General features: G+C 38.8%; 1 protein-coding gene across 1 annotated transcript in view; it reads right to left on the bottom strand.

The window, feature by feature from the left end:
* RGS9 (regulator of G protein signaling 9) overlaps window positions 1-12,344 on the bottom strand; it is a 112,862-nt gene extending 100,518 nt beyond the window's left edge. The window contains exon 1 of the mRNA XM_021000908.2: window positions 12,112-12,344. Coding sequence (XP_020856567.1) covers window positions 12,112-12,168 — 57 coding nt within the window. The 5' untranslated portion in view covers window positions 12,169-12,344. The remainder of the gene's footprint in view (window positions 1-12,111) is intronic.
* Between the last annotated feature and the right edge of the window lie 10,609 nt (window positions 12,345-22,953).

Below are 22,953 nucleotides of genomic sequence, written 5' to 3' on the forward strand. Positions count from 1 at the left end.
AACACTTGACACTGACTAGCTGTGTGACCCTGGGCAAGTCACTTAACCTCAATTACCAATAAATAATCAAACACTAAGGGAACTTGTCACCTGTAATCTGGACAAGTTTCCTAGCTATTATTTACATATATATTAGGAAGTGGATAGGTCATAAGATTGACCTAGAAGGGACCTTAAAATCCATGTAGTCCAATCCCCTCATATTACAAATGAGGAAACTGAGGCCCAGAAGGTAAAGCATGTGCCCAAGGTCACAAAAGTAGTGTCAGAGCCAAGATTTGAACCAAGGTTTTCTGACTCCAAATCTTTCCACACCATGAAATCCACAGCACCATGCACCTTCCGCATTTATTTCTCCTTCTTACTATACACTTCAGCTGTCCAGGTAAGAAGTTACATTTTAAAAAAAAATTAGATGAGCCCACAACTTTCTGTTCATATGGGAGAAAGATGGTTAATAGTGATACAGGGAGATGCACCTGGTTTCTGAGTTAGGCTCTTGAGTTCACTTTTTTCTCTCCAAAGGAAAAAAAAATAACACTTATTAAAGATTCCTATAGACTTAAAAATAATCTTCCTGAGGATCACGTGGAAAGAACTAAGGAGCCTTTTAGAAACATAGTGAGATTAGCTTTCCTTTTCAGCATTTGCACAACACAGAGAAGAGTGCGGGAGATAAGTGGGTAGCACAGAAATGTTTAAAAGATGCTGCCCATAAGGGCTGTGATAGATTTTTCTATGACTGCATTCCTTGGAAATTCTATTTAGGATAAGGCAAGGTGTATCAAGGTCACAGAGTCCCAAAGCTGGGAAGCACATGCAAGGCAACCTAGACCATCCTTTTTCAAATAGAAACACACCTGTAACATCATAGACAAATGAGGATATGTCTTATTTATTAAGACCTCCAGAGAAGGAAATTTCACAGCCTCCTACACATTACCCTTCCAGTACCTAACAGCCCTCAGTAACAAGAAAATTTTATTTGTGTCTCATGTACATCTTTTCTACACTGGATCCTGTCCATGAAGATGGAGGACTTGATGGTCTAATCTAGGCATTAATTTCAATGTGCATAATGTTGGAGAGAGAGAATACCCTATTCAACTCTTCTTGAAGTGTTAAGTTGCCTATATGCATTTTTCTGAAGGCATGAAAAAATAATACTTAGATTAGCCCTTGGGAGGGCCCCACCTGAGCTGGGGATTCAGGGTATATTATTTAAGCTTAAAAAGGAATCCAGTTGTTCTCTCAACGCATCTGTTCCTAATATACTAAACTTCTGAGGTTTGAAATGTCTAGGAATGAGTGTAAACCTAAGTTAAGTAAAAGGACAATCAAAAGGTATCTTGCTGCTTTCAATGAGTTTAAATCACCAGACCTGGATAAATTAAATTGTAGAGTAATGAAAAACTGGCAGATGTAATTACTGAGCTATTATCGGTCATCTCTGAAAGCTGCTGGGAGAAAGTGAAGGGATTGTAAATGGCAAATAATGTCTCCGTTTTTTTTTTTAAAAAAGAACAGAAGATTGATTTGGCAAATAATACGACAGCGAACTTGCCTTCTATTCTTGGCAAAATTCTAGCATGCACACAACTTCATGAGTAACAGGTCACACTACACTACTCTCATTTCCTTTTCTGACAAAGTTGTCAACGTAGCAGATCATGGGAATGCTAAAAACAGAGTATGCTTAGGTTTTGGCAAAGTATTTGATGAACTCTTTAATTCTATGTTATGGGTGAGATGGAGAGATGTGGGCTAGATGATAGAGAAAGGTGCATTTGGAAGTGGTCAAATGACTTGTCTTAAAGAATAATTATTCAGGTGTCAATGTTAACTTGGAGGATACTCTCTAATGGAGCATGCCATAAATCTGCCCAACATTTTTATTAATGACATGGATGAAAGCCCAGATAGCATGCTTGTCAAATTTGCAGGTAACATTAAGCCTAGAGAAATGACAATACTGCATGATGGAATCTGTATTTATGAAAAATTTCCATAAGCTAGAACAGTTCTGAATTTAATAAGCTGAAATATAATAAGAATAAATTTGAGTTCTACACTTGAGTTCTACAAAACAATTTCATAAATAAAGGTCAGGGCAAACATGACTAAACAGAAACTCATATGAAAAAAGATCTGAGGATTTAGTGGATTTCAGGCTCAAAATGAGTCAATAGTGTAATATGGTAGTCCCCAAAAGTAACGTTATTCTAAAATACATTAAGAGGCACAATGTACAGTGTAGAAGAGTTGATCTTTGATCACCTGCTCAGTCATAAAGCCTAAAATGGTATCATAAGTTGTTAACAAACCGAAAAACTAACTGGTCACTAGCTTCATCACACAGCTCAGTGGTCCATCACCTATAATCATAGTGCCAAAAAAGAATGGATAGATATAAATGTATGTAGACTACCACACTTTGAACAAAGAACTAAAGTGGACCAGTACATCATCATATTGGTTCAATGCTATGCCCTGGAAAGGTAGGCAACGTTTATCAGTATTGAATTTAAATAGGGTATACAATCAGATTACTATGGCAGAGGAAGAAAAAGAGAAGACTGCTTTCTTTTGCCTGGCTGCTTTCATCAGTCTGAGTGTATGCTCCAAGGCAGAAGCACATTAACGCACTATTGGTAGACCTGTGAATTGGTTCAGCCATTCTAGAAAACACTTTGGAACTTAAATAATCAGATTGGTTTTGTATCTTTTTTAAATTGATCCTGCTTACAGTTAATTGACTTTCTCCTGTAACTGCCTAAGTCATGGTTCTTTCTTGAACATAGTTCAGAAATTCAGTTGTGCTGTAATGAGTTAAGTTTAGAAATCCAGTTCTCCTGTTAATCACTGTTCTACTCTAGTGTTGAGGAAATCTGTTATCTTTGAAGGAGGCAGGTGGACACCAGGGAGTCCGGTCTAGTATCTTTATACCTATCCTTTAAGGATAACCAAGTCTGGTTTGTTAGCCAGGGAAGTCTGGTTTGCTCTCTCTTCCTTGAAGATGCAGCTGGACTCTAACAATTACCATTTCTTAGTCACAGAAGAGAAGGAAGGAGTTGTTACTAGACCTCATTACCAATTTCCACCTAATCATATTTTCTTCCACCTATGATGCTAGCCTTCCTATTTTCTCTGCTCCCCAAAACTATAAAAAAGAGCTGTCCCCCTCATTTTGGATTTTATCTTTGTTGGAGAAGCTGAGAACTATTTATTGGTAAATTTGCACTTTACTAATAAATTGATTATTATGCTCAGAACTTTGTGCCTCAGTCTACCTTAATTTTAACTGTTACATAAACATGCTCCAAAAGTTACTTGACTAGACATACCCTTTGGCACAGTTATACTACTACTAAGCCTATACCCCTAAAGAGCTAGAAGAAAGAAAAAATGCTCATATGTACTAAAATATTTATAGCAATATTTTGTACAGTGGCAAAGAACAGAAAACTAAGGTGGTGCCTATGTGTTAGGGTCAATAAATTATGGTATACAAATGAATTGAAATACTATTGAGCCATATGATATGATAATGAGAGGAAAAGAAAGTAGATTTTTATTTTAATTGGACATTTTTTTACCATAATCATGACCAAAAAAAATCAAACTTATGTGCTTCATTTGTTTGGATAATTGGCAGCATATGTGCAACAGGACAAGAAGAGGTCCCAGATCTCATCTGACCTTATGCAGGGAGTAGGAACAGGTGCCAACTGGCAACCCTGTCACTTGCTACGCAGTGCTGGGTCATATATTCAGTGTTGACTGAGGAGGGCATCTGCACCTGGGCCTGGGGAGGAGGGGTGCGGGGGGGGGGGGGGGGAAGAGCATTCCTAGTGGTTGCAGGTCCTAGGCTGTGTACTGATCAAGAAGCAAATAAAGAAGAAAGCAGAGACTGTCTGGTTCTAAACTCAGGAATGGTTCAGGTTCTCAGACTCAACCCCAGTCCCAACCCTGTCTGAAGCCTGCAGCATAATAACTAGGGTAGGAAGCCCCTATCAAACAGAATCCTGCAGTTCTGTCACTCTGAACCCGAAGAGCTTTCCAACTGACAGTGGCTGAATCCAGCAGCAATCTATGGAAGCTCCAAGCCCACATCTGCATTGCTCAGACCCAAACCCAGGTCAGGGACTTGTAGTGCTGGAGCCAGGAAGTCAGCTCTCAGACTTCACCTTTGATCAGACTGCTTTCACTGAAAGCATAAAAATTCCCAGCCTCAACTGTGACCAAGATCCTGGAATAACATGATACTCAATACCCCTAAATAAAGAAGCGCCAGAATAGAAAATAGAGCCATGAGCAACCAAGCCAATCCCTCCAAAAGTACAAGTAGGTTGGCCACAACCAAAGTCTGAAGTCAGGAAGTAAGGCTGGAAGAAGAAGGAAGAAAAAAAGGAGGAAGAGGAGGAGGAGGAGGAGGAGGAGAGGAAGAAGAGGAGGAGGAAGACAAGGAGGAGGAGGAGGAAGAGAAAGAAGAGGAGGAAGAGAAGGAGGAGGAGGAGAAAGCCCCCTCCCCTTACCTCCTTCTCCAACTCTTCACCCTTCCCTTTTAATCCCCTCTCCCCTCCTCTCCCTCCTTCCCTCCTCTCACATCTCCATCCTTCCCTCCATCTTTTTTCCTTCCTCCCTTCCCCAGCCTAGACAATGCCATGGTGGAGATGGCTGAGGAGGCCCAAGCCACTAAGGCAGACATCAAGGGGCTGATGGCCACATACCTAACAGGCGAGCTGACAGCCACCAGTGAAGATTATAAACTTCAGGAAAATATGAACAAACTGACTAGCTTGAAGTATCTAATGAAAGATATTGCAGTAAACATAAGTAGAAACTTAAAAGACTTAAACTAGAAATACACAGCACCTCAGCCTTATTTGGATCAGATCACTTTAACTGAAGAGCAAGCAGCAGCTCTTGAGCCAGCAGCTTACAAGTTGGATGCATATTCAAAGAAACTAGATGCAAAGCACAAGAAGTTAGAGAGGGGATGAAAGAATTCTTTAGCACAAAGACTTCAACTACCCCAATATTTCATAAGAGCTGAAATAAGTGGGATGGAAGTTATCTCTATACTTCAGTTCCTAAAAGGAAGCAGTGCTGCTCATCTAAGGAGAATCTCAGCTCCCACCTCTAGTTGAATTTGTAATTTTGTCCACCCCTTAATGTTTCCTAAACCTGCACCCCCTGGAACCTCATCTTATCTGTGCTTCATTATGTGCCCTGGACCAAGGCTCAGAAATCAGGATCAACCCCATCTAGAGCAGACACCGAGGAGAGGTTCTCATCTCCCTGTATCCTCCCTTCTTCCCTCTTCCCTAGAGCTCCACCCTGGACTCTCTTATGAATGTCCTCCCACCCCCTTCATAACCTGTTCTTCAACTTAAATAATAAATGCCAACCTATGGAAAAAAAAGGAGAAGGAGGAGGAGGAGGAGGAGGAGGAGGAAGAAGAGAAGAAGAAGAAGAAGAAGAAGAAGATGATGATGATGAAGAAGAAGATGATGAAGAAGAAGAAGAAGAAGAAGAAGAAGAAGAAGAAGAAGAAGAAGAAGAAGAGAAGAAGAAGAAGAAGAATCCCACCATAAAGAGCTATTATAGTGATAGGAACCTAGAAAAAAAGAATGACTCCAAAACATCTAAAAGCAAAGCCTTAAAGAAAATACAGTTTGGACACAAGTTCAACTATAATTCCTAGAAGAGATAAAGTGAGCACTAAAAAAATGATTTTATGAGTGAAATGAAAGTGCTAAGAGGAAAAATGGAACAGAAATGAGAGCTATGGAAGAAGGAATTAGACAGAGAATTAACAACTTAACACAAGAGGTACAAAACTTTACCTTAGCAACAGACTCCTTAAAAATTAGAATAGATCAAATAAAAGTTCATGACTCTATGAAACAATAGAGATATTAAAATAATGGTATCTCATATCAAAAACAACAGACCAAGATCAAACAGATCAAGGAGAGGTGATTTTAAAATCACTGGACAACCTGAAAGCTATGTATTAAAAAAAAAAAAGAACCTAGATATCAAATTTCAGGAAATAATAAAAGAAAACTTTCCAGCTCTCAAAAACTATACAGCAAAGTGAAAATTAAAGAATCCACCAGGCACATCCTGAAAGAAACCCAAAATAATGATTCCCAAGAACTTTATGGCCAAGATTCAGAGTTTGCAAGTTAAAAAAAAAGAATATTGCAAGCAACCAGAAAGAACTCAAATGCCAAGGAGCCACTGTTAGGATCACACAAGATTTAAGAACTACTGCTATAAGGAAATGGAGAGCTTGGAATGTAATGTTCTAGAAAAAGAAAGCTATAGGCTTACAATAAAAAATAATAATAACTTACCAAACAAAACTAAATGATCCCATAAAGAAGGGGTGAGTAATGAACCTTTAATGAAACAGAAAACTTCAAAGCATTCCTTATGAAAAGATGAGAACAGCATAGAAACTTCAAAATACAAACAGAGGGCTAAAAAGGGGACAACAAAAAGGCAAATGTGATTGAACAATCATAAGGAACTAAACAAGCATGAACTGTTTGCTTTTTACTAAAGGAGTGATGATACATGAGTTCCCTCAGAACTCACCATCAGCAGTCATAGAGGAAGTTTAATAAGATAAAGGGACTGGGAGTGTTTTGGTTTGCTTTTTTTTTCAAGATTTTATGGTTCAACTATGCCCAGAGGGCTATAAAAATGTGCATACCCTTTGACCCAGCAATAGCACTTCTAGGGCTATATCTCAAAGAGATCATAAAAATGGGAAAAGGACCCACATGTACAAAAATATTCATAGCAGCTCTTTTTGTAGTGGCAAAGAATTGGAAATTAGGATGCCCATCAATTGGGGAATGGCTGAGCAAGTTGTGGTATATGAATGTAGTGGATTACTATTGTGCTATAAGAAATGCTAAACAGGCTGACTTCAGAAAAACCTAGAAAGACTTATATGGTCTTACGCTGAGTGAAGTGAGCAGAACCAAGAGGACTTTGTACACAATAATAGCCATGTTATACAACGACTAATATTGATAAACTGAACTCTTCCCAACAATACAAGGATCTAAGACATTTCCAGAGGCCTCGTGATGGAAAATGCTATCCACATCCAAAGAAAGAACTATGGAAGTCAAATTGCTATCACTTATTTTTACCTTCTGTTGAGTTTTGTTTCCTCTTTCTGATGGTTCCTCCTACTGGTTTTAATTTTTACTTACAACACCACTAATGTGAAAATATGTGTAATGGGAACGTAAATGTATAGCCTATAACAGATTGTGCACTGTCTTGGGGAGGGTAGTGGGGAGGAGGGGAGAGAAAAATTTTAAACACAAAGCATATGGAAGTGATTACTGATAAATAAAATTAAATTAATAAAAAAAATTTTTAAGAGTTTATGGTTCAAGAAGAAAGAAAAGGGATGGGAAAAGAAATATACTGGAGTGAGGAAGATTTATCTCACATAATTGGAGTGCATAACTAGAAGACTATACAAATAAGGAGGAAAGAATAGGGAAGAACATGTTACATTTGAAGTTCACTATCATTCAAACTAGTCAAAGAGATGAATATACACACATTAGGGTGAAGAAGTACATTTTTCAACAGGAAATCGTGTGAGAAAGGAGAGAAGGGAGGAGAATAAAAAGGAGGGTACATTAAGGAAGAAAATTGTCTTAAGCAAAACAAACTCTAAGCACAGAAGGTGGATTAGGAAGAGAGGTTTAAAAAGAAAGAAAGGGGCAGGTAGGTGGTGCAGTGGATAGAGCACCAGCCCTGTATTCAAGAGGACCTGAGTTCAAGTCAGGCCTCAGACACTTAACACTTACTAGCTGTGTGACCCTGGGCAAGTCACTTAATCCTATTGCTTAGAGAAAGAAAGAAAGAAAGAAAGAAAGAAAGAAAGAAAGAAAGAAAGAAAGAAAGAAAGAAAGAAAGAAAGAAAGGAGGGAAGGAGGAAGGGAAGGAGGGAAGGAGGGAAGGAGGGAAGGAGGGAAGGAAGAAAGAGAAAAAGAACCTATGACTGGGCAAGGGGGAAAAGAAGCAGATAATACCAAATCTAGAACACTGGTGCTGAACACACTCCATCTCTCTTGCCACACTCTTCTTTATAAAGAGTGGATAGGAAACAAAGAGAAGAAAAAGTATAAGAGAATTGGATGGGGGGAAGTACACAATAATGACGATAAATTAGTGTGAATGGAATGAACTCACCCATATAATAGAAGAGATTAGAAGACTGGACTAGAAAACAGAAAAAACATGCTATTTACAAGTAACATAATTGAAATACAAAGATTCACAAAGAGGTGAAATGTAAAGATAAAGCAAAATCTATTATTCTTCAGCTGAAGTGAAGGAGATAAGGGTAGTAATCATGATCTCAAACAAAGCAGTAGCAAAAATAGGCTTAATTAAAAAAGGCAACCAAATAGACTACATTTTGCTAAAAAGGCATCATAGACAATGAATTAATGGCAATACTAAAACATATGCACTAAATAGCATAGCATCTAAGTACTTAAAGGAAAAGTTAAATGAGTTTGAAAACTAGACAAAATTACAATAGAAAAATAAGATAGAATCATACAAACAATAGATGATTTTATTAAAGATAATAACAACAAAGAGACAACAAACAAAAATTTGGGAGTATAGCCAAAGAAATCCTTAGGGGAAAAAAAGTGTATCTTTAAATGCTTTTACCTATAAAAGGAAGAACAGATCTATGAATTGGCCATGCAACTAAAAAAAACTAGAGGACCCACAAATCAAAAACCTCAATTAAACATCAAATGCCTTAAAAGGCAAAGAAGAGATTAACAAAATTAAAGGCAAAAAAGTAACTAATAAATAAAACTAAGAGCTGGGTTATTTTAAATAGATAAGCCATTAGTTAATTTGGTTTTTTTTTAAAAACAAAAGAGCAAGTCTAGTGTTGACAAAGTCAATGATCTCAGCTATTAGGGTAAGAACTCACTATTCAACAAAAACTTCTGGGAATATTGAGAGAAACTTGGTATAGGCCAATATCTCACACCATCTACCAAGTCAAGCTCCAAATGGATACCTGACTTAGGCATACAGAGTAAACAGATCTGAGGACTGATGAGAAAATTACCTATCAGATTTATGAAGGGAACAGCTCATGACCAAACAAGGGATAGAGATTAGAGATTAGAGAAGGTAAAGTGGACAATTTTGATTACATAAAATTAAAAAGTTTTCACACAAACAACCAATTCAACTAAAGTTAGAAGAAAAAAGATTTGCAACAAAAAAAATGTACAAGTTTCCTTCAAAAAGATATTTCTAAGATATAGAGGGAACTTATTCAAATATATAAGAATAAGAGCCAATTCCCACTCAATAAATAGTCAAAGGATATGAACAAATAGTTTTCAGAAAATGAAATCCATTCTATCAAATAGCCACATGAATAAATGTTCCGTAATGATTAAAGAAAGGCAAATTAAAACAACTCTAAGGTACCACTTCAGCTTAGTTAAGTTGATTAAAAAAAAATGGAAATGACAAATGCAAAAGGACTATAGGAAAACAGGTACTTTAATGCACTATTGGTAGAGCTGTGAACTGGTCTAGTCATTCTAGAAAGCAATTTGTTAACTTTGCCACCCAAAATTACTAACATGTACATACCCTGTGATCCAGTGATAGTAATATTGCTAATAGTGATACTGCTATTAGGTCTATACTGCAAAGAGATCAAAGAAAAAGAAAAGGTACCTATATGTACAAAAATGTTTATACCAACTCTTCTTGTGGTGGCAAAGTACTAGAAACTAAGGGGATGCCCATCGATTGGGAAATAGATAAACAAATTATGGTATATGAATATAATGGCATACTACTATACTCTAAGAAATTATGAGAGAACAGTTTCAGAGAAACCTGGGAAGGCTTATATAAACTGATGCAGAGTGTAGTGAGCAAAACCAGGAGAACAATTTATACAATAACAACAAGTATATGTATCTAAAAAACTTTGAAAGACTCTGATTAATGCCATGGCCAACCAATATTCCAAAGGACTCATATTGAAACATGCTACCCATCTTCTGACAGAGAGGCAGTGGACAAGGGTTTCAGATTTATACAAATTTTTTTGTACATAGACAATTGGAGGAAGTTTCTTTGTTGGAGTATGCATATTTGTTACAAGGGTTTTAATTTTTTGTTGTTGTTGTTCTATTGGAAGTGAGAATGAGAGGAAAAGAAAAATAAATGCCTATTAAATGAAAAAATAAGAAAAATTAAATCTAAAATTGTTTCTTTCCTTTCTGTGCTTTGCAAGGATTATTTCATTGAACACGTAGTAAAGCTTTGTAAGAAAAAGACAAAAAACTGCTTAGGAAACAAGGACAGTAACCAGGGACTGGGAGAACAAATAAGATTATATTATGCCCAGAATCATAACCTATCATAGTATTTCAAAAGAACCAATCTATAAAATAAGAGTTAAAGGATCTCACATTTTAAAGGGACTGAAAGGTAATTAGACCAATTCGTTCTCATATAGGAATCACCTCTGTAACATTCCCAACAAGTGGTCATCTAGTCATCACTGAAAGCCTTCTACTGAGTGGGGAATCACAACTTCCTAAAGCAGCTCATCCATTTTTAGATAACTCTAATTGCTAGGAGGATTTTCTTTATATAGTACATAGGCAGATTTAGCCTTTCTACAACTCCTGACTATAGCCCCTTGTTCTGCCTTCTGTGGCCAAGCACACAAAGTCTAATCCATCTTCCATGTGACAGTTTTTTTCATAACTTATTGGCAGCTAAAATGTGCCTGTTAGAATTTAAAACAGGAATCAATATTTAGTTTGGGGTTTCCGTATAAGGATGGGATGATGATCTTGAGTCTCAACTGGGAGGTGGGATTGGGGAAGGAAATTTTCAATTAGAAGGAAATAGAACGAAGATAATAGACATACTTGTAAAGCCCTCAAAAAAATAGTTTTAAAAATTTGGCTGGTACTGGTTTCCCTCTGGATTGAAGATACTAAAATATTCAACGTAAGGATCTCTGAGATATAACTAGATAGACTACTACTCCGGTCTTCTGCATCCTTCATTGATGAATCTCCTACATTGACTAACTGAAGTAGGTTCCTGAGTGTTTTGGAGTAGCTGGACATATTTTCTAACTGACTGTATGGGGATCTGGGACTCATCATCAATGTAAAGAAAGGGGCTATGTCTATCACAGAGGATTCAGCTAATATTGTTCCCAAAGATAAGCCTAAGAAGATGAGCAGCATTCAGAGATAAAGCCACTGGGAGGGGGGAAGTGGAGAAAGGGTGGATTAATGCCTAATCTCCTTCAAGGCTTTCCACTCCAGTTTTCTTAAACCCCTCTCTAACAGACTGAAACTAAATGAGGCCAAGCACAACACTTCTTCCTTCAACAAGGCTCTGCAAAGCCTACGTATATACCTGGACAATGCTTAGTGTTCTGGGTTGCTCAGTCCCACAAACCTTTGTAATTCAAGAGAAACAGTATAGAAGAGTCACTGCGGACACGAAAGAACAGATATATACAGATTCGAATATGACCAATGCCCCTATGAAATACCTCATTACAATAGTGTATGCAGGGTATTGCAAACAAAAAACTTTCAAATATTGTATTTCAGCTCAGTTACAGTACAGAATACATTTGGTAGCCAAGTGTCTATTACATGAGGAGGGAAATATCTAGACCAGATACAGATCTGCCAAGATGCTCCTTAACACCCAATTTTCTCATCTAACAGGTTGTTTTCATCTACACACTGCCCTAAATAAGAGCTCTGTGTGTTTTGATTCTTCTGTATACCCAGACAGTTTGGAAACCTAAATAGCTTTTTATTTAAACAAACACATACACACATACACCATTTCACAATGCATTTACCAAAAATCATTAGTGATAACAATTAAAATTAAATGCCTTTTTACTGGGACTGTACTTTGTCCTCATTCTGTCCCCCTCCCACAACTTCTAAACCCGAAGATATTGTCCAGGTTTTGGCTCCTAACGAAGAGTTGGTTTTATTCCCCACCTATTTCCCACCAGGTTACCTTTCTGAGGAATGCCATTCTTGGCCTGTACTGCTGGCCTTGATGTTTGATTGTCATCCTGGAAACTGAACAGTCTCAGAATCACTTAAGTAAGTGATGGTGTAGTGGTTAAAAATAAATTTAAAAGACCAAAAAAAAAATTGAGAAGACAAGAAATCTTATGGCCTAGGGATAAGGAGAGGTAATGATAAGGAATTGGGTGGTAAATGGTGCTGGCTGCTGCTGCTGCTGTTGCTGCTGTTGCTATGATTTAGTCTCGCTCTGCAAGCTGCTTGAAAAGCAGCTGTGGAATAAGGCACCCACCCAATCAGCAAGTGGTTCTGTGTTCATTAGCATGAGCTGTACTTGTGCCATCTGGCCACAAGGGGGAGGGCGTGCACCCAACCAAGGCTACCTCAGCATTCCAATGAGGTAATGGGGAGCTGAGGATACAAGAGGATTTGTAGAAGGCAATCATCACCTCTGTACACGTCTTGAGTGGGTAGAGCCTAGGCTAACACACTACTTCAGTGCCTCACTCACTGAAAGATGCTGTCAAATATCCAATAGCACAGTTAGTAAGACTGATGATAGACGTGTGGCATAGCATAAAGAATACTGAATCTGGAGTCAGAACTTTTGGATTCAAGTCCTGGGTCTACAAATAATAATAGAGGTAGCTAGCATTTATATATTGATTTAAGGTTTGAAAAGTACTTTACTAATATTATCTCATCTGATCCTTGCAACAGTAAGTGCTATTATTACTACCCCTCATTTTGCAGATGAGAAAATTGAGGCAGACAAAGGCTAAGTGACTTATCTGGATCACACTAGTAAGGATCACAACTAGTAAATGTCTGAGATGGGATCTTAATTCAGGCATTCCTGACTCCTAGTTCAGGCTGTATCCATTGTGCCACCTAGCTGCCTCAACTATCTGGGTGTTCTTAAGCAAGTCACTTTCCCTGCTGGGTCTTTATTTTCTTAGCTATAAAATGAAAGGGTGAGATTTAAAAGATCTTGAAAATCCTTTCCAACCCTGGGATTCTATGACTCAAAATGGTCATAGAAAGGAATCTCACTTTATCTCTTCCCTCTCCCTCACCTTTTTGTATGCATTGAGGAGCTGGGGATGGAGGGTGAAGGATGGAATTGTGGAAGAAGATGGAGATATTTTCTTCAAGATGGCATAATCTTTTTTCCTGAGTGGGGAATAACTTACGATGCTGTTTAGTTTTGTCTTCTCGGTATGTTGGTCAATTTTCAAACTGCTAACTACAATAAATTATATGACCTTTAAACAAAGATGGCATGATTATCCATAGCATATCATATTAAGGCTGCAAAGGACCTCAGAGATTATTTAGTACAACCCCTTCATTCTAGAGAAAATTGAGGATGACAGAGATGGATCCAAGGCTTTACAAGAAATTAATGGCTGAACGAGACTAGAAACCAAAGTTTCCAGAATCCCCGTCTAGCACATTTTCAACCTCACACGGCACAATGACTCTCAACCCAGATTGGTTCAGAGAACCTGGTTTCCATCCATTGTGAATAGATTCCCCAACAAGATAACTTGACAACCAATATAATGTGCCTGGGGTTATCTTAGCCTTCTTTTCATCAAATAGGTGGGGACTGTGGGTGTAGACTTGTCTCTGAGTTTATTAGGTTTACTCCACTTTCTTTATACTAAAAGGTTCTTTGGGAGGAAGAAAGATACATCTGAAAGTGTTATCTACACAAGGTGGATACTATGACCAGTAAAAGGATTCAGCAGAGGTATCTCTATCCCATCCAAGATCTTCAAGGAACATCAAGGCAGTAGTGCATACTTTCTGGTCCATCCTGTAGTGTACATGCCAAGATCTTTATGCCTTTGCTTGCCCTCCACCAAAGAAAATATGGCTTCAAATTTTTTTATTCACAATATCACAATAGGCCACAAGATGGCAACATCACTCAAAAAAATAAATCTTTCTATGTAAAATTAGATTGAATTCAATTTAATTTAATAAACAATTTAAGAAGCAATGGGGTAAGGCCCTGAGCATACAAAAACCCAAGAAAGAGTGTCTGATATCTAGAAGCTTGCATTTTACCAGGAGGTTTATATACATATCTATATCTATACACACACACACACACATACGTGTGTGTATGTATATATGCATATACATCTATACGTGTGTATGTGTGTGTATATACACATATATGTGTGTATGTGTGTGTATAAATATACATGTTAATTTTGAAATGAATGAGTGGATTATTTATTGCTTACTCCCCCTATCGGAAAATAACCTCTTTGAGAACAGAGATTGTGTCCTTTTTGGTTTTCTTCCACCCCATCCCATCCCTTTGCACAATGCCTGCATATAGCATTTCATATTAGAGCAGCAGTAGAGGGGTCCTCAAGGAAGTTATATTCTAATAGGGGAAGACCATATATATTAGATGCTGATTGCTAGGGAAGAGTGTTTTAATCTGGGAAGTTACAGTGATGGAGAATGGAGCCATAGGACAGTTGATTAACATATACCTTCTAGAAGTAATGATTGGGTGGATTTGATTACTTATCTCAAAGCATGACGTAAAAGGGATAGGGTGAGGGAACAAGGAAGAAATAAGGCTGGAGTTAAGTATGGCTGGGCATCTAGGACCTAGTAAATAAGATGGACTCTCATCAGTCAGAACAACACAACCCCAAGGCAGCAGTTCCAAAACAGTCTGGATTAGCTACTCCTAGGCATGGTCTCTGGAGGTCTGGTTTCAGGGTACAGAAGCAGTGGCAAATCTACAAGTTGACAGCAGGAAAATTTCCCTAGTGAAATATGGTTGGTGATCTGAGAGGTCCAGCCATGAGAAGCCCTCACCAATCAGGATTGCAAGACCCCTTGGCAGGAGAGGTGAGTGGCTTAGATTCTCCAAGGCATGACCTCTGAAAGTCTAGTTCAGATAAGACCAGAGCAGAATGGTGGCATGGCATAAAGATAGTCCAAGTAAAGCATTGTTTGGGGTCTGGAGTCACTTTGAAATAGTAAGCTCTCACAAATAAGTATGGAACAGCCCAGCTACATTCATCAGCTGGGATAGGTGCCTGAGTTTTTTGGAGTAGCTGAACATGTTTTCTAACTGACTGCTGGGGAGCTGGGACTCCATGACCAGCTAGACAGAGGAGTGATACAAACAAAGGAAACTAGAGTACAGTGCTATGAAATCTCCTTTTATAATAATCCTTTTTGTTGTTTAGTAGTTTCAGGCATAATCAACTCTTCATGACCCCATTTGGAAGGTTTGTTTGGACAGATACTGGAGTGGTTTACCATTTCCTTCTCCAGTTCATTTTACAGATGAAGAAATTGAGGCAAACAGGGTTAATTCAGAGAGCATAAAGGAGAATTGTTGTTCAGTAGGCGACTTGCTCAGGGTCATTCAGCTAGGAAATGTCTGAGACTAGATTTGAACTCAGGTCTTCCTGACTCCAGGCCCACTTTTCTATCTGCTGTGCCACCTAGCTACCCTACAGTATATTACAGGGAACTGAATGAAGTAGCTATGTCAATTGATGTGGCTATTCTTGATCTTGTCAACATGGTAGATCAAGTAGCCGAGGCATCAGGTGAGTGGCATGGGGTTATTGATCTTACCAAGGCCTTTTTCTTCATATCCATAGGTAAGACGAGACAGGTGATTTCACCTGGGAAGGAATTCAGCATACCTTCACTATTTTTCCTTGGGTTTACTTGAACCCTTCATATTGCCACAGTTTTGTTGGTCAGAGACCTAAAAGAGGCCCTATTTCTTGAGAACATTTACATCTACCACTGCATTGATGACATGAGGTTGACTGACATCTGCCATGGTGGCAGAGACTCTATTTATAATGATGGAATAGTTAATCATATGAATAACAAGGTTGAAAAATCAACTATAAGAAAATTCAACTATAAGAAGTTACTTGGAACCCAAAATTTTTAAAACAAAAGTTAAAAAAAATTGTTTTCACATGCAACTGGGAAATAAGATATATAGGAAATGGGGTATAGAAATCTATGCTGCCCTACAGGAAAATAGAAGGGGAAGGGGATAAGAGAAGGGGGGGGTAATAGAAGAGAGGGTAGATTAGGGGAAGGGGTACTCAGAGTTTATGCCATCTTGGGGTGGGGGGAAGGATGAGATGGGGAGAAAATTTGGAACTCAAAATCTTGTGGAAGTGAATGTTGAAAACTAAAAATAAACTAATTAATTTTTTAAAAAAGAACAGTTACACATATAAGTAACAAAGTTGAAAAATCAAGTGTAAGAAAATTCAGGGTCCAACCTACTCAGCTAAATTCTGGGGAATATACTAGATGAAGAAAACTCAGATGATTCTGGGTATAGCTACTTACATTTACTCTCCCATAGTCTAAAAAGGAAGCTTAGAGGTTTATCAGCCTCTTCCAGTTCTGAAGAACTCATATTCCCCACTTAGGTATTGTAATGGTCTTATTTTTAGTAATATTGTCAGACACCTTCAATGAGGGCAAATTTGGCATCAAATCAGCTACCGTATTGATGGTAAATTCTTCAACTTGAAAAGGCTACAAGCCAAGACTAAAGTAGAGGGAAAGTTGGTGCATGATTTTTTTGTTTGCACATGACTGTGCACTCAATGCAGCCTCTGAAGCTGAGATGCAACAAAGTATGGATAGATTCTCTGCTGCTTGTGCTAATTGGGGCCTAATAATTAACACCAAGGAAACATGGGTACGGCACCAGCCAGCACCACACCATCAATATGTGGAACCAGGAGTTACAGTAAATGGAAAGTTTTGAATACTGTGGATAAGTTCAGTTACCTTGGCAATATACTTTCCAGTGATGTACACAATGATAAGGTTGAAGCATGCATTGCCAGAGATAGCTCAGTGTTTGGGAGCCTCCAAAGGAAAGCATGGGAGAGAAGAGGTATTAGACTGACCATCAAATTTAAGGTCTACAGAGATGTTGCCCTGACCTCATTGTTGTATGCCTATGAAACCTGGACATTATATCAGTGCCATGCCAAGAAACTGAATTGCCTCCATTTCAATTGTCCAAGAAGATTCTAAAGATTACCTGGAAGGATAAGGTACCAGATACTGAGGTCCTCTCTTGAGCTAAACTGCCAAGAATTCAAACTCTACTGCAGAGAACACAACTCTGAGGTTGCCATATTGTTTGAATGTCAAACGTACGTTTGTATATAAGACTATTTTACAGAAAACTCACACAAGGAAGATGCGCACATAGTGGACACTGTTGAATATAAGGATAATATCAAGGTCTCTGTGACGAACTTTGGAACTGATTGTGTGACATGAGAGACACTGGCATAGGACCACCCAGCATGGTCAAATATAGCTCTGTGCTCTACGAGTAAAGCAGAATTTCAGTAGCTCAAAAGAAACACAAGATGGGCAAATTTAGAGAATCCATCCCAAATGTTCACATGGCCTATTGGTGCCCAACCTGTGGTAGAGCATTCACAGCTTATATTGGTCTGATCAGTCACAGTCAGACACACTGAACTTGACTCTAACATTGTGATGTCATTTGGGTCCTCTTGGAGATGAAAGACAATAACCAACCATTGTAAGGGTCTCATTTACCATATCTCCCACGAGTCTCTGTCTCTTGTGCTTTGTGTTTCTTTCTTTGGTACTGGTGACCATGAAAGATTCTGAGATGAACAATTACAGCCTCAGAAGCAACCTTATGAGTTCAAGAGGCTCGGAGCTCTTGACCCCTCAGTCAGTGATGGCTGTACTTTTGAGAGGCAATCACTCCCACTTTTTGACTAGTGATAAATTCCTGAAAAATGATACAAGCAAGAGGACAAATCTAAGCCTTGGTTTGGTTTTCCAAAAGACTTAGACCTAGAGGAAACTGTCTGTGCAGTGAAGTGACAAAGTGATGGTAAAATGCCAATTTAGCAGTCCCACAAAATGAACCAAGGGAATCAACCTTCCAATATGTTTTGCAGATTTCACATATTGCTTGCCTTCTCCATGGGTGGGGGAGGGACTGGAGAGAGGGAAAGAATTTGGAACTCAAAAAAATTTTAAATGAATGTTAAATAATGTTTTTTAAGAGAATCAACCTTCCAAGAAAGTATAACAGAAGTTGTAATTAACTACTGTTGCTTATTCAAGTCTTTGTTAGTACAGATCTGTAAATCTTATGAAAACATTTCTTTTTATGTCTGACTTACATTGCATACTAAAATCTTTCTACTTTGGAGGAAACTTAGATAGGAACCATATCTAAATTTTAACTGATTTTCCACAGGGATCTGGGGTAGGAGCTGAGAGCTAAAGACTTCAAGAAGTACACTTGATCTCCACAGAAGCCACGTTCCTCCAGGACTGAACCCAGTCTTCCTGTGTAAATCTAAAGCTAAGAGTGCATCTCCCAGCCCCCCAAAACCCTAGCAGTGATTGTGTAATATTATACAGGTGACTAAAGTTTTTAGGAAATGAAGACGGGAAGAGAATCTATTCCAGATATTTACAAAAGCACAGAGAAGGGAAATGAATGCCAACTTCTGGGAATGGTACACCGGTTGGTGGGAATCCAGAGGGCCTAAAGGAGAGCTGTTACTGAGTCATGTCCTACCCTTCAAGACCTTATTTGGGGTTTTCTTGGCAGAGATACTGGAGTGGTTTTACCAGTTCCTTCTCCCATTCATTTTAAGGATGAGGAAACTGAGGCAAACAGGGTTTAGGTGACTTGCCCAGGGTCACGCAGCTAGTTAATATGAGTCAGAATAGATGACCTCCAAGGTCCCTTCCATTTCTGAAAACCTTTGTTCTATGATTTCAGCCTAACCCCCAGTACTAACATTTCAGTTGGAACCGTGGGTCTGATTAATATCCTATGGTAAAATTCTGTTCACTCACTTTCCATCTCCTATCCCCAATCTACCTTCTTTCTTCATTCCCAATTTGCAGAGTCATGGCCTAAGCAAGGCCTTCCCCATTGCCTTCTTCTCCTATACTGTCATCCCTATCCCCCTCTACTACTATCTCCATACCCCCTTGCCAATCCACCTCCTGTTAGCTCCTTCTTCTGAGTCCTTGGGGACGTCAATGTAATGTGAACAGATCTCTTATATATTCCTTCTCTTCCCCTTCTTCTCCTTAACAAAAAACTTGATTCCTCTGACACCACCTCCTTCCTTATCCTTCAGTTCAATTCAACAGACATTTTATTAAGGCTTAGAATACAAACTATTCCCTCTCCCACTCCACTTTTCCCTACTTCTACAGGACTCAATAATATCCTTACTCTCTGGGTCTACTTCTAGACCATCATTCTACAACCCGTACTCAACAGAATCACAGAATCCTAGAGCTGGAAGAAACCTCAGAGGTCTTCTGTTCCAACTCACAGTGAAATCACAAATCTGATAGACATCTCCAGATGGTCAGCCAGCCTTCACTGAACACTCTGGTGACAGAAGACTTAGTTCTAGTTACTACTCTACCCCCTCAGCCATACCATTTTGATGTAGCTCTAAGTGTTAAGAAAATTTTTCCTGTGTCAAACTGAAATCTTACTCCCCTTAACTTCCATCGATTGTTGCATTTAAGAATAAAAAGTTTAATCCTTCAAATAGCAATGTTTTAAATATTTTTAAACTACCCACATACCCTGTAAGACAATTATTCTTTAGCTAAATGATTTTTCTCCAATATCTAATTTTTTCAACCAATCATATATGACAGGATTTCAAGTCCCCTCATCATCCTGGTCATCCTGCCTAAACTCGTTCCATGTTCCTTCTAAAATGTGATAATCAGCACTATATATATTATACTCCAGATGTGAACAGTTGAGTATAATAGGACCATCACTTCTCCAATTCTGAACATTCTACTTCTATTAAAGCAGCTTATGATCACATTAGATCTTTTGACCGCCATATCCACATCACAAATTCAGATTGAATTTTCAAGGCAACAAGCATTTATTAAAGGTTTGCTATGTACCGGACACTGTTCAAGGCGCTAGGGATACAAATACAAGCAAAAAGACAGTCTTTGCTGTCAGGGAGCATACATTCTGATGGGGGGAAACAATACCTAAAAGGGGAACTGAAAGGTCAGGAAGAGGGGAGGAAGGTACCCACCTGGGGGCATGGTAGCTGAAGTCCAGTGAATGAAAGATGGATGGTTTGGGCCCTTCCTCAAAATGGAGGGTCCTGAATTCACCAATAAGAGAAAAAATAACTTTGTAAAAGGTTTGGCATCCAAAATATATAGACACCTAGCAGTAATATATAAGGCCAAAAGTCTTTCCTCAGTAACTAAATGGTCAAAGGATGTGAACAATCACTTCTCAAAAGAATTGCAAACTGTTAGCAACCACATTGAGGGGAAAAAATGACCCAAGTTGCTAATAATAAGAAAATGCAAATTAAAGCTAGCCAGAGGTTTTACCTCACACCTAGCAAACTGGCAGATATGACAAAAGAAGGAAGTAGTCAGTGTTGGAGAAGTTGTGGAAAGATGAGCACAACCGTGCAATTTGGTGAAGCCCTGAATTGGCATAACCATTCTGTTTTGTTTTGTTTTGTTTTGGAGGCATCTGGGGTTAAGTAGTGACTTGCTCAGGGTCACACAGCTAGTAAGTATCTAGGACTGTCCTAGTGCTCCTCACTCCAGGGCCAGTACTCTATCCACTACACCACTTAGCTGCCCCACGATAGCCATTCTGGAAAGAAATTTGGTATTATGCAAATAAAAGCGACTAACATGACCATCCCCTTTGACACAGAGTTTCTACTGCTAGACATATATGCAAGGTCACTGACAAAAAGAAAGGCTCCATATACACCAAAATATTTACAGCATCACTTTTTGTGGTAGCAAAGAACATGAATGTAATAAAATTGTGCTGTAAGGAACGATAAACATGATGACTACAGAGAAACTTGGGAAGGCACATGAACAAATATAAAATGAAATAAGCAAAGCCGGGAAAGCAATATACACAATGACTACAACAATGTGAAGGGAAAGAACAACCTTAAACCAATTAAAACTAAATGTTGTGGAATAATTTAAAAAAAGAAGAGGAAGAAGCTTGATCCCGAAGAGATGTTAAAAGACACCACCCACTGCTCCTTTGCAGAGTTTGGGATCCATGGAACACTGCATATGACATCAGATTTTTTTTTCAATGTGTTGATCAGTATTACTATTTTTAAAAACATTCTTTGTTTTCAAGAGTCATTCTCTAGAAGGCTAGAGGAGGAGGGATACAAGTGAAATCTAGGCAATGTGAAAACAAAATCAATAAAATTATTTGTTTTTAATGATTTAATTGACTCAGAGGACAAAGCCTGAGGCTATTGACATGGCTTCCTGGTAGTCTGTGTACAAAAAGCCAGCAGGAACTCTAACTGGGCCCTGATGCTTGACTGGCAGACTGCCATGGACAAAAGGGAGGCAGGGGAAGTGCTTTCAGCTGAATCAGTGCACTGCACTGTCATAACTGAATATCCTTGTCGAATATTCTTCCCCCACTTTGGCAAAGTAAATCTCCTTTTCTTAACTGGCAGAGTTACAAATATTTCATTTCATTGCAATATTGAACCAGAGGATAGGCTTGAGTCAGGCCTTTCCTACAGCATTTGGGAATAGTTGGCAGGATTGGCTCAGAATGATCCCGTCAAAGTGAGGGATGGGCAGTGTAAAGGAAGATGAGAATCAGCTGGCCTCCATACTTGTGGTGGCACTTCTGATGATGCTTCTATCAGTGGTGGCTACTTATTGCAAGGTACCCCTTACCATCATCTCTGGGAGGACAGAGAATAACTATCTATGAACATTCAGTAACTAGAGACAAATATAAATATGTTTCTTGTCTTTAAAAACTGTACCCTGAAGACAACTTCAAAAAGCTATCATTTGTTGCATATATTTTTTAAATTTCAGGGTGATAGTTGTCTCCTAGGATCTCTAACCCCCTAAAGACGGTAGTTTTGGGATAGTCTGAAACACTGTGCTGAAGGAACTTCTTGGGGTTTTTTTTATCTGGTATTTAGGAGGACATTGGGAACTGTGCCACATGGACTTTGTTGGGCCTTTTTGGTACACTTGAAATGCATTGCTTGATCCTCAACAAGAGCCCACAGACTTTTCCAACTGATCAATTTTATCAGTCATAAGGGGCTGCATCAGTTTAGAAATATTAAAAAGACTCCCTCTCCATCTCTCTCTCTCTCTCTCTCTGTCTCTCTGTCTCTGTCTGTCTGTCTCTCTCTCTCTCTTTCCCTCTCCTCCCCCTTCTTCCCCCCCCCCCAGAAGGGTAGATGAGGAAGGCTTTCAGAGTTCAGGCCCTAGGCATTTTCTCTAGTCTAGCAGAAATGGCAAATGCTTGCACAGATCACATAAAGCATGTGTCCTGTCTTAGAGGAGGTGTCTCTGACTTTCATGCCTTTCTGGGGTTTTTCTGTATTTTTTTTCTTTCCCTTAGCATAGGATCCAGAGCTGGACGTTCCTAGCCTTGGTGGCAGCCTTCTGAGTTTGAGATGCCAGGGGTTCCTGGATCCCTCAGTGGAAGCTAAGTGGCAGCAAGGCATATTTTGCATATTGGAGATGATAATTGCCAGAAGGAGGAACCCTTCCAAGTTGCCTGAGTCTTCCTTTGGGGATGTTATCCATTAGACTATAATTTACTGGGACAGGGGGTGGAGACTGTCTTTTGCCTCTTTTTGGTATACCTAGTGTCAGGCACATAGTAGATACTTAATAAATGTTTATTGAATTAAATGTTCCTGACCTTATCCACGTGTCAGACTAACCAGGAACAGTACCCCACCCA

This window comes from Phascolarctos cinereus, unplaced genomic scaffold (assembly GCF_003287225.1).
Source record: "Phascolarctos cinereus isolate Bilbo 61053 unplaced genomic scaffold, phaCin_HiC Scaffold_5;HRSCAF=322, whole genome shotgun sequence".
In the NCBI taxonomy this organism is placed as follows: domain Eukaryota; kingdom Metazoa; phylum Chordata; class Mammalia; order Diprotodontia; family Phascolarctidae; genus Phascolarctos; species Phascolarctos cinereus.